The sequence below is a fragment of the Salvelinus fontinalis genome, chromosome 12 (assembly GCF_029448725.1).
Source record: "Salvelinus fontinalis isolate EN_2023a chromosome 12, ASM2944872v1, whole genome shotgun sequence".
NCBI classification, from domain to species: Eukaryota; Metazoa; Chordata; class Actinopteri; order Salmoniformes; family Salmonidae; genus Salvelinus; species Salvelinus fontinalis.
Window position 1 is genome coordinate 22,788,882 of NC_074676.1, and position 17,183 is coordinate 22,806,064.

The window sequence follows — 17,183 nt, forward strand, 5'->3', positions numbered from 1 at the left end:
CCCTGTTGTTCCATAAGGTGTATTTTTACTAGTTTTTTAAATCGGATTCTACTTGATTCAGTTACCTGATGTGGAATAGAGTTTCATGTAGTCATGGCTCTATGTAGTACTTTGCACCTCCCATAGTCTGTTCTGGACTTGGAGATAATGAAGAGATCTCTGGTGGCTTGTCTTGTGAGTTATGCATGACTTTCTGAGCTGTGTGCTAGTAGTTTAAACAAACAACTCAGTACATTCAGCTTGTCAACACTTCTTACAAAAACAAGTAGTGATGAAGTCAATCTCTCCTCCACTTTGAGCCAGGAGAGATTGACATGCATATTATTGACATGCATACCCCGAGTACTTTTAAGGGCCAGCTAGAGCTGTGCTCTATTTGGCACCTGACCACATTACTGAACAGTAGGTGAGACAAAACTAGGGCCCGTAGGACCTGCTTGTTAAGAAGGGAGAGCAGCGCTTTATTATGGGCAGACTTCTCCCCATCTTAGCTACTGTTATATCAGTATGTTTTGACCAAGACAGTTCACAATCCAGGGTTACGCCAAGCAGTTTAATCACCTCAACTTATTATTCAATAGTTGTGGTTTAGGGTTTAGTGGATGATTCGTTCCAATGCTTTTAGTTTTTTAAATATTTTGGACTAATTTATTCCTTGCCATTCATTCTGAAACTAACTGCAACTCTTTGTTAAGTGTTGCAGTAATTTCAGTCGCTGTAGTAGCTGACGTGTATAGCATTGAGACACACATGGACACACTGGCTTTACTCAAAGCCAGTGTATGTCGTTAGTAAACATTGAAAAAATTAAGGGGCCGAAACAGCTGCCCTGGGAAATTCCTGACTCTACCTGGATTATGTTGGAGGGGCTTCCATTAAAGAACCCCATCTGTGTTCTGTTAGACAGGTAACTCTTAATCCACAATATAGCAGGGGGTGTAAAGCCATAACACATACATTTTTCCAACAGCAGAAAATGAACAAGAATGTCAAAAGCCACACTAAAGTCTAACAAAACAGCCCCCACAATATTTTTAGCATCATTTTCTCTCAGCCAATCATCAGTCATTTGTGTAAGTGCTGTGGTTGTTGAATGTCCTTTCCTATAAGCGTGCTGAAAGTCTGTTGTCAATTCATTTACTGTAAAATAATATTGTATCTGGTCGTACACAATTCTTTTCAAAAAGTTTACTAAGGTTTGGTAACAGGCTGATTGGTCGGCTATTTGTGACCCGTTTCAGGAAACTAGGCGTATGTCGCAAGTCACGACTTCACAGGAGAGGCATTTGAACGTTTATTTTATATTTAATAACATTTTTGGCAGAAATGCCTTCTGGAACATTTGAACTTTCATGTGCCTTAATAACAAACTTGTATGCCATCTGTAAATATGAAATAAATAGTTAAATTACGAACCTAGTTGGTTTAACCACAGAAAAAGACAGGAACCTTTCCGCTAGCCATGATTGAATGAAATAATGAATGGGCTGGACATGCCGAGAGATGAGTTTGGATTGGTCTGCCCTGTAGCATCTTCTGTCTATAAAATGAGCTGCTCGTTATGTGTAGATAATCCTTTCTACTGCAGTTTTTTCAAAATATATAATGTTAGCCATGGAGAACTGCAAATGTGTTACTACTGCTCTCTACCAGAGTGACTTGACACGAGGTTATCGAGGTCATTCTTCTTATCTAAACTTGAGAGGTGAATTGATGTTATGCAAAGTTGTAATGTCTTCTCAATTTCGTAGTTTTTTCCTGTTTTACAGTTTCGATGCTGTGGAGTCTGGTGTTGTTGTCGCCAAGGAGCGTTAGTACTCAGTCGGGACCAGGTTTCAGCTGCTGCGCAAAGCTAACATCTATCCTCCCATAGATGGTCTGCCTGCACCAGCAGCACCTGGACTGGACACAGCTAGACAAACTAATCTTTTTGAAAAAAACAGGGAGTTTTGCGAGGAAGAGGCTATGGACATCACATGCCCTGCACCAAAGTCAAGGGCAGAACAGAAACAGGCTCTCAGAATATAGATTCCCTTATTCATGCGTGGTTCGGACGGACCAGTTAATCACTGGGGGCGAGATCCCAGCCATCAGCACTATCTGCAGTGCCTCTAGTCACATATCCTGCTGCTCAGCCACTTTACCCCTGATTGATGGCATATACCTACCTCATCTTTCACTGATATCCTTATTGATATTGTTCTTGAACATAATGTATATTATTTTGTTCTTTCTCTACTGTCATTGACACTTGTTCTTTTTTTCTTTATATTTTTTTTACTATCTATTTTTGATATTGCTACTATGCAAGTAACCACTTCGCTGTACCGTTTACACCTTCTGTAGAGTCCCATACACTTGGTAAGATGTGGCTGGGGGTTATAGCATTTCTTTCACATGACCCATTAATTTAGACAAGTGTATCTGGGTAAGCGTCATGGAATATTTATAAAATATTTTTATTTGGACAATTTCTGTTTACCTGGAATTTTTACTTATTGTTGGCTACAACTTTTACCACTTTTTGTCTAAATCTTTACTACACGACTCACTGTTTAGCACATGACCTCACATGTGAATCCTTAAAGAGATGGGTGGGGCTGGTTTAAGAGTGTGTGAACAATGCTGAATGGGTTTTAGACAAAGAAAAGCTCTCCAGTAGGTGTACCAAAACATTCAAGGGCCATTTTCTCAAAAGTTTATAAACTGTCAAAGCAGAAGTACTTTTGCACTGTTCCTCAAATGCAGTGTATGACATACCATTGTGTAGCTCTGTATCTCTGCTTTTAACCAATTTAAAAAACACCATTTCAAATTTTGATACATAAGACTGAATCAAGGCGGTCATCACATTTGAGCCAGTAAAGGGGGCTTTACTATTCTTGGGTATCGGAATTACTTTTGCTTCACTCCTGGCCAGAGGGCATACCCTTTCAGTAGGCTTAAATTGATGATATGGCAAATAGGAGTGGCAATATTGTCCGCTATTATCCTCAGTAATTTTCCATCTGGGTTGTCAGACCCTGATGGCTTGTCATTGTTGATAGACAACAATACTGTTTTCACCTCCTCCACACTCACATTACAGAATTCAAAAGTACAATGCCTTGCTTTCATAATTTGGTCAGATGTACTTTGATGTGTAGTGTCAGCGTTTGTTGCTGGCATGTCATGCCTACGTGTGCTAATCTTGCCAATGAAAACATCATTAAAGTAGTTGGCAATATCAGTGGGTTTTGTGATGAATCAGAGCCATCGGATTCAATGAATAATGGAGCCGAGTTGAACTTTTTTCCCCAACATTTCATTTAAGGTGCTCCAAAGCTTATTAATGGCATTCTTTGAAAGATTTATTTTTGTTTCATAGTATTGTTTATTTTTATTTTTATTTTGTTTATTCACATGATTTCTCAATTTGCAGTACATATGCCAATCGGTTGTGCTGCCAGACGTATTTGCCATACCTTTTGTCTCATCCCTCTCAACCATAACATTTTTCAATTTCTCATCAATCCAAGGCAATTCAACAGTTTTAACAGTCATTTTCTTAATGGGTGCATGCTTATTAGTAACTGGAAAAGCAATTTCATAAATGTGTCAAGTGCAGCGTCTGGTTGCTCCTCATTACACACCACAGAGCAGCAAATATCCTTTACATCATCAACATAAAAATCCCTATACAACTTATTGTATGACCTCTTCTACACTATATTAGTCCCAGCCTTTGGAACTTTGGTTTTCCTAGATATGGCTACTATATTGTGATCGCTACATCCTATCGATTTGGATACTGCTTTAAAGCACATTTTTGCAACATTAGTCAAATCAATGCATGTCGATGATTTCATTCCTGTGCTGTTTGTAACTAACCTGGTAGATTGACTGATAACCTGAACCAGGTTGCAGGCACTGGTTACAGTTTGAGTACAACTCTGCTAAAGACAACATGAACAAAACAGGCACTATCAATGTATATTTAATGAGGGGGAAGATGGATATAGCAGTTAATTTATTAAATATAGTTCACTAATTTAGACTTAACCTATCCAGCTCCTCTCACCTGTCTCCTGTCCAGAGGCTGTCCATTTTCCTGATGTTGTCTCTCTGCAGGCTTATCAAACCAGTCAGTGTCCTCCCTCCTCAGGTGGTACGCTACACAGGGACAAAGACGGGGCAGGGGGACACAGGGGTGGAGGGGACAGAGACACAGACAGAGAGGGGATACTTAATTGTCAAACACAATATTAGCAGGATGGATGCCCAACTCCAAATCAACCACTAGCCTCCAGCCACGGACCATAAATGCACTTAATGTAGATCTAAAGGTATTTGCAATATTTTAATAACTCCAAATCACTCTCTGGTAGGCTTGGCGGAGTCTACGTGATGTGGATGATCAGATCTACGCAAGTGTCTTGGGGTGGGAGCTAGATGGCAATGTGAAATTGGGTATAAGTTGCACCCCCTTACAATACTTTACAAACACATCCTTTGCTCCATGTTTACTGCTCGTAAGTGATCAGTGATCAGAGCTGTCTGGAGAGGTGAAGGCAGCATGGTAGTTAACCAGCTACTGTCCCATCCCCAGCACTATCAGATCAGTGAACATTTAAGAGACTGGATGGGGATGGATATATTTGAACTAGGTATGTCATGCGCACATTGGCATGCAGAGGTCCCCCGTGTGTGTGTGTGTGCGTGTGTGTGTGTTAGTATGTGTGTGTGTGTGTGCAGAATTAACAGGTCATGCATAGAGAGAGTGAAACATCTCCACAGTGGGTCAGGGACACAGTAAACAGACTTTAGGTGGAAGTGGAGGAGTGTCTTCCACAGTCACAGTACAGTTCCCTTTGCCCTGAGACAGTGAGGTAGTACATGGTGTTATTAGGGTGATCCAACAGCATGATCAGAGTTACATCTATAATTGTGTGAGAGACCCTCAACACATACTTACCTAGTATTCAGACATACCACTGTTGTGGTAACACATGTATGTAATGCAAATGTGAGCCGTATCTGAGCGACCTTGCAATAGTGCATGAACATGAATTCCAGAAATGGCATTGATATACACTATATATACAAAAGTATATGGACACCCCTTCAAATTAGTGGATTTGGCTGTTTCGAGCACACAGCCATGCAATCGCCATAGACAAGCATTGGCAGTAGAATGGCCTTACTGAAGAGCTCAGTGGCTTTCAATGTGGCACCGTCATAGGATGCCACCTTTCTAACAAGTCAGTTCGTAAAATTTCTCCTCTGCTAAAGCTGCCCCAGTCAACTGTAAGTGCTGATATTGTTAAGTGGAAACGTCTAGGAGCAACAACGGCTCAGCCGCGAAGTCATAGTCCACTCAAGCTCACAGAATGAGTGCTAAAGCGCGTAAAACTTGTCTGTCTGCGGTTGCAACACACACTACCAAGTTCCAAGCTGCCATTGGAAGCAACGTCAGCACAAGAACTGTTCTTCGCGAGCTTCATGAAATGGGTTTCCATGGCTGAGCAGCCGCACACAAGCCTAATATCACCATGCGCAATGCCAAGCGTCTCCTCGAGTGGTGTAAACCTCACTGTTGTTGGACTCTGGAGCATTAGAAACGCGTTCTCTGGAGTGATGAATCATGTTTCACCATCTGGCATTCCGATAGACACATCTGGGTTTAGCAGATGCCAGTAGAACGCTACCTGCCCCAATGCATAGTGCCAACTGTAAAGTTTGGTGGAGAAGGAATAATGGTCTGGGGCTGTTTTTCATTGTTCGGGCTAGGCCCCTTAGTTCCAACGAAGATAAATCTTAACGCTACAGCATACAATCATATTCCAGACAATTCTGTGAACTTTGTGGCAAGAGTTTGGGGAAGACCCTTTCCTGTTTCAGCATGACAATGCACCCGTGCACAAAGCGAGGTCCATACATAAATGGTTTGTCGAGATCGGTGTGGAAGAACTTGACTGGTCTGCACAGAGCCGTGACCTCAACCCCATTGAACAGTTTTGGGATGAATTGGAATGCCGAGTGCAAGCCAGGCCTAATCGCCTAATTGCTATTTTGTTTGTTTGTTCTCATTGTTTGTAACACATTTTTCATGATGTTGCTGTTACCGTCTCTTTTGACCGAAAAGAGCTTCTGGACATCAAAACAACGATTACTCACCTCGAACTGGACAAAGATTTTTTATTTAATGAGTCTGACGAGAGGAATATACTGCTTTGTCGAGACAAGGCCCAAATACCGTCATCCGCATGAAGAAAATATGGAGAAAAGGGGAAGGAGTGCAGGGTGCCTTAAAATAATTAGTCGAGTAGGTAAACCACCACAACCCTCCGTATTATTGGCCAATGTGCAATCATTGGAAAACAAATTAGACGATCTACGATTAAGACTATCCTGCCAACAGGACATTAAAAACTGTAATACCTTATGTTTCACCGAGATGTGGCTAAATGACGACACCGATAATATTCTGCTGGCTGGCTTCTCCGTGCATCGGCAGGACAGAGGAGATATGTCTGGTAAGACGAGGGGCGGGGGGGTGTGTCTATTTGTCAATAATTGCTGGTGCGTGATGTCTAATATTAAAGAAGCCTTGAGGTATTGCTCACCTGAGGTAGAATAACTTATGATAAGCTGTAGACCACACTATCTACCAAGAGAGTTCTCATCTATATTATTCGCAGCCGTCTATTTACCACCACAAACCAATGCTGGCACTAAGACCGCACTCAACGAGTTGTAAGAGGCCACAAGCAAACAAGAAAATGCTCAGCCAGAAGCAGAGCTCCTAGTGGCCGGGGACTTTAATGCAGGCAAACTTAAATCCATTTTACCTCATTTCTACCAGCATGTCACATGTGCAACCAGAGGAGAAAAAAAACTTGACCACCTTTACTCCACACACAGAGACGTATACAAAGCTCACCCTCGCCCTCCATTGAACAAATCTGACAATAATTCTATCTTCCTGATTCCTGCTTACAAGCAAAAACTAAAGCAGGAAGTACCAGTGACTCGCTCAATACGGAAGTGTTCAAATGACAAGGATGCTACGCTGCAGGACTATTTTGCTAGCACAGACTGGAATATGTCCAATGGAATTGAGGAGTATACCACCTCAGTCACTGGCTTCATCAATAAGTGCATCGACGACGTCGACCACACAGTGACCGTACGTACATATCCCAACCAGAACCCATGTATTACAGGCAACATCCGCACCGAGCTAAAGGCTAGAGCTGCCGCTTTCAAGGAGCGGGACACTAATCCAAACGCTTATAAGAAATCCCGCTATGACTTCAGACGAACCGTCAAACAGGCAAAGCATCAATACAGGACTAAGGTTGAATTCTACTACGCTCGTCGGATGTGGCAGGGCTTGAAAACGATTATGGATTACAAAGGGAAACCCAGCCGTAAGCTGCCCAGTGACGCGAGCCTATCAGATGAGCTAAATGCCTTTTATGCTAGCTTCGAGGCAAACAACACTGAAGCATGCATGAGAGCACCAGCTGTTCCCGACGACTGTGTGATCACGCTCTCCATAGCCGATGTGAGCAAGGCCTTTAAACAGGTCAACATTCACAAAGCCGCGGGGCCAGATGGATTACCAGGACCTGTACTCAAACGGACGAACTGGCAAGCGTTTTCACTGACCTTTTCAACCTCTCCCTGACCAAGTCTGTAACACCTACAGGTTTCAAACAGACCACCATAGTCCCTGTGCCCAAGAAAGGCGGGCTGCCCCCAGGTAGTAAGGGTAGGCAACAACACATCTGCCACACTGATCCTCAACACTGGGGCCCATCAGGGGTGCGTGCTTAGTCCCCTCCTGTACTCCCTGTTCACCCCACGACTGCGTGGCCAAGCACGACTCCAACACCATCATTAAGTTTGCTGACGACATAACAGTGGTAGGCCTGATCACCGTCATTGATGAGACAGCCTATAGGGAGGTCAGAGACCTGGCAGTGTGGTGCCAGGACAACAACCTCTCCCTCAATGTGAGCAAGACAAATGAGCTGATCTTAGATTATAGGAAAAGGAGGGTCGAACAGGCCCCCATTAACATCGACGGGGCCGAAGTGGAGCGGTTTGAGAGTTTCATGTTCCTTGGTGTCCACTTCACCAACGAACTATCATGGTCCAAACACACCAAGACAGTTGTGAAGAGGGCATGACAACAACTTTTTCCTCTCAGGAGACTGTAAAGATTTATCATGGGTCGCCAGATCCTCAAAACGTTCAACATCTGCACCATCATGAGCATCCTGACAGGTTACATCACCACCTGGTAGGGCAACTGCTCGGCATCTGACGGTAAGGCGCTACAGAGGGTAGTGCGTACGGCCCAGTAAATCACTGGGGCCAAGCTTCCTGACATCTGGGACCTATATACTAGGTGCTGTCAGAGGAAGTGTCACACCCTGATCTTAGAGAGCCTTTTTATGTCTCTATTTGGTTTGGTCAGGGTGTGATTTGGGGTGGGGATTCTATGTTTTTATTTTCTATGATTTTGTATTTCTATGTTTTGGCCGGGTATGGTTCTCAATCAGGGACAGCTGTCTATCGTTGTCTCTGAATGGGAACCATACTTAGGTAGCCCTTTCCCTCCTTTCAGTGTGGGAAGTTAACTTTGTTTGTGGCACATACCCTTAAGCTTCACGGTTGTTTGTGTTGTTTATAGTTTTTTTTGGCGTCATTTCTAATAAAAAGGAATATGTACGCTCACCACGCTGCGCTTTGGTCCAGTTTTTTCAACGGCAGTGACAGGAAGGCCCAAAAAATGTCAAAGACTCCAGTCACCCAAGTCATAGATTGTTCTCTCTGCTACCGCACGACAAGCGGTACAGGAGCGCCAAGTCTAGGACCAAAAGGCTCCTTAACAGCTTCTACCCCAATCCATTAGACTGCTGAACAATTAATCAAATGACCTCCCAGACTGTTTACATTGACCCCCCCTTTGTTTTTACACTCCTGGCACTCCCTGTTTATTATCTATGCATAGTCACTTTACAAATTACCTCGACTAGCCTATACCCCCGCATATTGACTCGGTACCGGTACCCCCTGTATATAGTCTTGCTATTGTTATCTAATTATTTTACATTTTTTACTTTTGTTCATTTAGTAAATCTTTTCTTAACTCTATTTCTTGAACTGCATTGTTGGTTAAGGGCTTGTCAGGAAGCATTTCACTGTAAGGTCTACACATGTTCTATTCGGCGCATGTGACAAATACGATTTGATTTGATCAGTGCACGACCTCACTAATGCTTTTGTGGCTGAATGGAAGCAAGTCCTCGCAGCAATGTTCCAACATCTAGTGCTTCTACACCTGCATTGCTTGCTGTTTGGGGTTTTAGGCTGGGTTTCTGTACAGCACTTTGAGATATCAGCTGATGTAAGAAGGGCTATATAAATACATTTGATTTGATTTAGTGGAAAACCTTCCCAGAAGAGTGGAGGCTGTTATAGCCGGAAAGGGGGGATCAAGTCCACATTAATGCCCATGATTTTGGATTAGATTGTCAACGAGTAGGTGTCCACATACTTTTGATTAGGTAGTGTATGTACAGAACCATTTAAATGTGGCTCATTCCAGATATGGATTGCTTAACCACTACAGTATATGATACATTTACAGTACATTGCCATCGACATATGGGTCATTCCATGATGAGTTTGATATGTGTAAAGTACGATCCAAATATGGGTCATTCCAGAAATGGGTTTGATATGTTTGTGTGTATGATACCATCTACATCTGGTCATTGAGCACCATGGGGCGTGGGGTGTTGTGGGGTGGAGGCAGACATAGTCTAAGCTACATGGGGTTGGGATGTGGTCTGGATTAGACCGTTCACACTGCAGCTCTCACCTTCTATGTTCCAGTTGGGGCCTCCGGCTGGGGTGTAAAGTTATATGTTTTAGAAACGGCTACAACACAACGTCAAGGAATCGAAGACTTATTCAGTGGGCTAGGTCTCCATCCACTTACACTGTATATCACATGCACTGGACTAAATCTAAGTCAGCACATGCTTTGTAAGCAAATAAATACATTTTATAACGTTATAGTCTTTCAGGGAGTTTGCATTTCTGAAGCGAAGTGCATGAAAGATGTATGTCATAATAGAGCAATTGTAGATTAATTGTAAAACTATCTATCACAAATACATGGGTATTTACGAATATATCATCGCGTTAGATACTGTAAAGTCACATGTGGACTAAAGCAGTCTAAATATTAAAGGTAAACTCAGCTATATGACATCACAGTGTGGCGACGTATTTGCTTTTGCCAATTGGCGCCTTTCCTAGACGCATGGCTGGGTATCATATTGCGGAGTGTCCCTTTAACATGGTGCTGCTGTATTAGTGGAGGGCAGGCAGCATTCTAAACTAGAATACTCTACCGTGTCTGATACTCTCATGAAAGATTCTGGGATCATCTCTGTTCAGTGTCAGCATGGAGTCAGTTAGGGCTGGAACCAAGGCAGATAGACACTCTTATTTATGTGGGGTCATATTTATGTCTGCTGCTGATCAACTACTCACCAGTCTGTCATTGGAGTCAGTTTTAAAGTACATTTAAAACGGTACAATATGCATGTCTAAGAAAAATGCTATCTAAAATGAATCCACTTGAATATGAATGTTTATTGGTTTGTGTTTCTGCTTGTTAATGATTTTATTTATTTATATATATGTAAATTAAATGGTGGTCACTCTGAAACTGACTACACTATGCCGGGCCGATAGAAACATAGGAACAGAAGCATAGAGACATATTTAGGATTGTTGTCCTGGTTAGTAAACACTAAAATGGATACTTCAGGATTTTGGCAATGAGGCCCTTTATCTACTACCTCAGAGTCATATGAACTCATGGATACCATTTTTATGTATTTTCATGCAGATTTAAGGAAGTTGCTAACTAGCGTTAGCGCAATGACTGGAAGTCTATGGTAACTGCTAGCATGTTTCCAGTCATTGTGCTAATGCTAGCTAGCATTGGCTTGCGAAACAACATCTAACTTCATACTGGATGCTGAGACTCTAGGGAAGTTGTTAAAGGGCTTCATTGTCAAAATCCCAAAGTATCCCTTTAAAATAGAAGCAAGGACAGCTGTAATTTCACACTTACTCCCCAGGAGGAGATGGGGAGAGAACACATTGATATGCTGCCAATCAGAAGAGAGCATGCACATTTACAGTCCCTTAGAAACATTCACAGCAACCAACATTCACAGCAACCATCGTCATGCAAAAGATGCTTTAAAGCTTTATTGAAATGGAAACTCAAACACATTTAATCTCAGAGCAACATGCATGAATACAAAATGGAAAATACCCAAGATGGACAGGGATGAATATGCTATAAATAACTATGTATGGTGTGAGTATCATAAAATATACTGTATGTCTACTATCAACATGGGTTCAAATCTAAAACTCAAATACACAAACAAATAATCTATAACTCCATAATCCTTAGGGAAAAAATGTCATTGCATTGCAATATGAATGTGAGTATAATGCTCTCTATTATTACTGCTGTAATAGTAAATGTGTGTATTGCTGGCCAGGAGACGAAGTGAGGGAGGCAGGTGCTCTATATAAATGGCTGTCGGCATCGTCTGAACAATTACAGTAAGTAGACCCAGACCCACACATAGTGATTCAGCATTAGGCCTTTAAAATGGCTGCTGCCATGGGGCCAAGCTCCACAATAGCTCCAAGGGTGCTTGGAAAAGTAAATATACTGTATGTCTATCTAAAGGCCTGATATACTTCCTGCAAGAGCCAGATAACATGTTATGTATGGAGAAGAAGAGGGGAAAGGAGAAGAAAAAGGAGGGAAAGAGTGGTGTAGATGAAGGTGCCTATAGGCTATAGACAGCACCCAGATGGCTGTGACATACTGTTAGATATTCATTAGTCTCCCACTCATTCAAATATTTTATCTCTCTTTTCTTTCTCTTCAAAAGCACTACTCAGAGGCACTTAAAGTGTGTGTTATTTATGATCACCTATTATCCACTATTGATATTTCACTGTTCTGTATGGTTTAAAGAAGCCCTGTGTCTCATAATACACATTTGGTCAGTGATGAAAGCAGAAAACCAACATGTAAAAGAAGAGAACTGGAGCATGCTAATAACATCACAGATAGAGTTAACAACTCCGACATGCTGTCTCATACATAACATCAACAGTACTATGTATCAGTGAAGAAAATAAATAGTGTTGCATGCAGACATCAAACAAAACAGAAACAGCAACCAGAACAAAACACAAACACAGTTACGTGACAAAAGCCACAAAATATGAGAAATAATAGGTGATCAGGAGCCTTCTCAGGCAGACATAAACACAGTCAGGAGCATGCGGTAGCTGCATGTCCAGAGAGTCAGGGTGCTGTGACAGCCTCAGGAGCCATTTACCTTCGCTGTCAGACATGGCTCCCCCCAGGTCGTCCATGATGAAGGCTATGTCTTTGTCGTAGACCCCACTATGTCCCAGTGTAGCCCTGGACTCCTCCCTCATGTGCTGCTGGACCTCCGGCAGGGAGTGGCTAGAGCCAAACTGGTCTCTGGAGTCAGCTGAGATGGGTGGTAGAGGGCCGGCTGAGGCTCTGGCCATGCCCATGGGCTCTCCCACAGGACTCAGGGGGCTCTCCTCCTCTGAGTTCTGAGCCACGATGGGGATGCGCCCGCGGCTCTGGCTTATAGGCAGGCTGGTGGGCTTGGTCCTGGCCACCCCCGTGCCGAACGCTGCGTCCAATGCTTCTCCCTCAATCTTCAGCCTGAGAGAGGAGCTGGAAAGGTCCCGTTTGATGGACAGATCCAGGCCATAGACGGAAGTGGGACGGGAGTTGGGGCGGGAGTTGGGGCGGGAGGAGGGGCGAGAGCGCGTGCCGCTGGGGTAGGTGGTGTCGTCCTGTAGGGTAGTCCTCATGGTGGGTCCCCCCAGGCCGAGAGGCTGGCCCAGGTTCTGGCCCAGAGAGCCAGCCAGGTTAGATCCCAGGGAGGAGTCCAGGTACTTCTGCTGCTCAGACAGGTTCTTCCTCAGGCCAAAGGTGATCTCATCCTGGAGCAGTCTGGCTCGCGTGGACAGGTTGGTGACAGACGAGGCTCCAGAACCCAGGAAGCTGCTGTAGTCTGGCTCCAGGTCTCTGCTCTCCTGGATGGAGGAGAACTTGGTTATCTTGGGGTCCAACAGGGCTGCCTTCTTTTGGTTCTTGATCTGTTTCTGGTAGAGCACGGCGGCAGGGAGCTGCTTGGCAGCCTGTTTCTCCAGAGTCAGCCGGCTGATGCTGTACTTGTCAGCCTTAGGGAAGTGTCTGTAGCTGGGGTCAGTGGGGAGGTACTGAGGCATGCCCAGGCCTGAGAGGTGCTCCAGACCCTCCGTCCCTCGTCTAAACTCCTGCTTTATCTGTTGCTTCAGGAGCTTCAGCTCATAAGGCTCCTCCATAGAGTCCTCCTCTCCTTTACCGTAGCTGTGCAAACGCGAGTTACCAAGGAACTCTGCAACCTAAACAAACACAATACAATAATTTATCATCATCATCATCCCAACACCCAAGTGAACAGGCAAATGCGGTATAGCAAAATACCAACCCAAAAAATGGAGCAAAACACACTGACATACAATATGTAACAACATCCCCATTCCACAGAAGAACATCTACTGTTTACATATCAGTTACCTCTGCAGTGCGCCTGGCTTCAGCGGCCCGGAGCAGCCTGTCAGCCTTAGACAGGTCCTTATCAGGCAGACTGAACCCTGACCCCAGCCCTGCAGAGCCCAGCGCTGTAGAGCCTTTAGTCAGCTGCTCTATGTCCTCTATCAGAACATAGTTCCTGGCATTGTGGTGGTCGATGTCAGCGTAGAAAGACTCAGCAGATATACTAGACATGGGGCTGGAGGCCATGCTCCTCTCCTCCAGGCCCATCCTCAGTTCCAGGCTACCGTACTTCCCCACCCCATACCCCCCCTCGCTGGAGGAGGGTACGATGATCATGGGCTGGTTCCGGATAACCTCGTAGTTGGTGTTGTTCTTGGACTGGTAGCCTGAGGACTGGGCCTGCTGGTGGGAGTGGGAGGCCTGGGGGTAGGACAGGCTGGGCACAGAGGAGTAGACTGACTGACTCTGATAGGGGTGCTGCTGGTAGAGGGCCTGCTGCTGGTACAGGGTCTGCTGGGGGTAGTTGCTGATGGCCTGGGTCTGGGGGACATACTGGGTGTAGTGGGAGTAGGGACTGGTAAGAGTGGAGTACTGGGAGTCAGCCTCAGTTTCAGGGGGAATGAACTGGTCGAACTCTGACTGGGGAGCTGTCCTGGGTCTCTCCAGGCCGTGGCTGTTCCCTCTGGTCTCCCTGATGTTGCTGACCTCACTGTCTGACATGTAATCTCTTTCCTCAGCCACACCCTGCAGGTAGGCCCTCTCCCTCTTCTCCCTCTCCTGCAGCAGGGCATCCTTACGACGGTTGATGCCCATCTCCAGGTACCTGTTAGAAGGAGAAGATGGGACTGGATTTATACAGTGCTTTCCAAGTGCTAAAAATGTGGAATCACTGCATACACACCAATGTGTTCCACTCCTCTAAAGCATGTTATTGTATTGTAAATCAGAACTGGTTCTATATTGACTTGCCTGGTTCACAAATTGTTAAATTAATAAATTACCTCAGCTTGGCATCAATCTCTTTCTCCTCCTCGTCTAGCTCGGCCTGTTTTCTGCGGAGCTTGGATGACTCTCTCTCCACCAGGTCCAGCTCCTTGTCGATGTCCTGCAAGATCTTCGCCCGGGCCATGGTGGTGTGACGGCCGAGCCGTCGGCGCGCTGAGTTGGTGCTGTAGCCTGACGGGCCAGTCAGAGGGTCATCCTCTGGGGGAGGGTTGGGTAGGGTCCTCTTCACCTTCTTTCCAGTGCCTGACGGAGAGCCCTGGCCCTAGGACAGAGGGAAAAGCAATAAGATACGAGATAAGATAGAGTACTTAATACTATTGCCAGGTTTATTTTCAACAAAAATGTCAACAATGTGCGAAGAAAGTGCTTAACTATGCAAACTTTATAGTGTTTAACACTATCTTATGTTACCAGTATTCTTACTACAGTGACTTACAGAGTAGGTTTCTGTGTAGTGGTAGCCTATCCTGTCCTCGATGGTGGGGCTGAGAGACTTGGGGTCAGGCAGAGACTTCGGTCCAGGCTTCAGCATCCTAGGGCTGGAGGAAAACCTGGACGGGTCAGTGGTCAGCCTCTTCTGCCCTTCCTCCATGGCCTTACTCGGGGAGAGGGGAGACATGGGAGAGTAAAGCACTTTGGGGGACTTGGGGGCGAGGTCTGCCTTCAGGTAGGCGCTGTAGCCCACCTCTACGGGCAAGTGGCGCCTGCGGTCTGTGTCTGTCTGGCAGCTGAGGCTGCCTCCTCTCTGAGAGTTCTCTGGGGCTGAGATGTGTTTGATGATCTCCACCTTAGTGTCCATCTGGATGCTGGGGCATTTGATGCTGCCAGAGTGGTCGGTCTGGACAGAGATCTCTGCCACAGTCTGGATGGCGATGCTGGAGACCTTAGAGCCACCGTGTTTTCCCTCGCCGCTGTGCTTGCTGGAGCGGGAGCGCCGCCGCGACCTGGTTGGCATGTCCCACTCATCCTCTTGGTCCTCCTCATCATCAGTCTGAACACTGCTGTCTACACCCCTCCTGTTGTTCCTCTTCCTCCTCCCCACATACGTTCTGTCTACTGAGTCCTCATCGTCTGTCTGGACCCCACTGTCCACTATCCTCTTCCCTACCACCCCTGTACCATACCCTTGATCACCAGGCTGCTTAGACCCTGCCGACTGTTTCCTACTGAATTGCAGCTGGTCCTGACCTCCAACCTCTCTCTGACCCTCACCGGTCACATACTGCACCCCACCCTCTAGCTGGATGACAGTGGATGAGGTGGTGGACTCATCCCTAACAGGCCAGTACTGACCGTTATCCCCCACCCCTGCATACTGTGCCTCTAGCAGGTTATCTGAGGTTCCTGTGGTACCGTAGTGCTCCTCTAGCTGGTGCTGTAGCTGCACCTGGAGCTGTTGGATCTGCTCTAGCTGTTCCCTCTGCTGGTTGTAGGTCTCCTGCTGGGCTACAAGGTGTGCATGGTGCTCCTCTTCCTGTTGCACTAACAACTTCTGTTTCAGAGCCTGTAGAATACAATAGACTAGAATAGATTAGAATAACATTGTTGTCCAGCCAATTGTCCATCTGCTTACAGTAACAGATACATTTGCACAGGAGACATATACACACACATTCATACCTGCAGCTCCTCCAGCTCCCTCTGCACCATGATCTGCTCCTGTTCACGGTAGCGCTGGATCTCCTGCCTCTCCCACTCCAGCTCCTCTGCCAGACACAACTGCTTCAGCTTCTCCAGCTGCAGGAACTCCCTCTCCATCTGATACTGGGTGATCTTGCTGTCATCCAGGCCGGGGAACATGGGCAACGAGGCTAGGGCCTCCAGAGAGGCTGCAATGGCCTCCAGGGTTTGGTCAGAGTACAGGGCAGGGAAGCCAGTCATGATGTCAGCCAGAGCGTTGGGCAGCAGGTCCTTGGGCAGGCCAGTGCCCAGGCTGATGATCTGGTGGCCAGGGTCGGTGGTGGGGATGAAGCCATAGGGGTATGGGGCTTGGGTTGGCTGCTCCTGGAGGGTGGTGGTAGGGGGTAGGGTGGTGCTAAAGATGGACCCTGGCTGAGTGGTGATGGCGTATGTAGAAGGAACAGGGGCTGCTATGGAGGAGTATACCATTCCGTCTGAGGATCTAAGGACACTATAAGCAGGGACCTGGGAATATGGAGCAGTGGATATCCCAGTATAGGACCCAGCAGCTTTACTAGTGTAGTCTAGAGCTTCACCTGTCATGACGGGTCCAGAAATGTAGGTTTAAGTCAATGAGTAAAACATCATACTGTATATACATGTTCTGTACAAAATAAAGGCCATGCAGATTTGATTTGGGGAGATCATAGCACTAAGCATGCAAGCATCTCCGGGTCTGTCCAGCTAGCACGATGCAAAGCCAAAATATTGTGGGAGAACACGCAGGCATACGCATGCATCTGTGTAAAAAGAAAGAAAAGACAAAAGGAACAGAACATTGATGGAAATCTAGATCATTTCATAAATC

The 17,183-nt window shown here is 45.5% G+C and overlaps 1 protein-coding gene across 7 annotated transcripts in view; it reads right to left on the reverse strand.

The window, feature by feature from the left end:
- The window catches only part of LOC129867001 (protein piccolo-like), a 102,113-nt gene that overhangs the window by 32,110 nt on the left and 52,820 nt on the right, over nt 1-17,183 (reverse strand). For 4 of the 7 annotated variants that reach the window (XM_055940082.1, XM_055940081.1, XM_055940080.1 and 1 more), the window contains exons 10-17: nt 16,316-16,911; nt 15,132-16,199; nt 14,692-14,957; nt 13,712-14,513; nt 12,447-13,536; nt 10,416-10,484; nt 9,878-9,904; nt 4,061-4,152 (exon numbers count right to left, since the gene is read on the reverse strand). In XM_055940082.1, coding sequence (XP_055796057.1) covers nt 4,061-4,152; nt 9,878-9,904; nt 10,416-10,484; nt 12,447-13,536; nt 13,712-14,513; nt 14,692-14,957; nt 15,132-16,199; nt 16,316-16,911 — 4,010 coding nt within the window. The remainder of the gene's footprint in view (nt 1-4,060; nt 4,153-9,877; nt 9,905-10,415; nt 10,485-12,446; nt 13,537-13,711; nt 14,514-14,691; nt 14,958-15,131; nt 16,200-16,315; nt 16,912-17,183) is intronic. The other 3 variants (XM_055940086.1, XM_055940084.1, XM_055940083.1) reach the window with 2 other exon arrangements.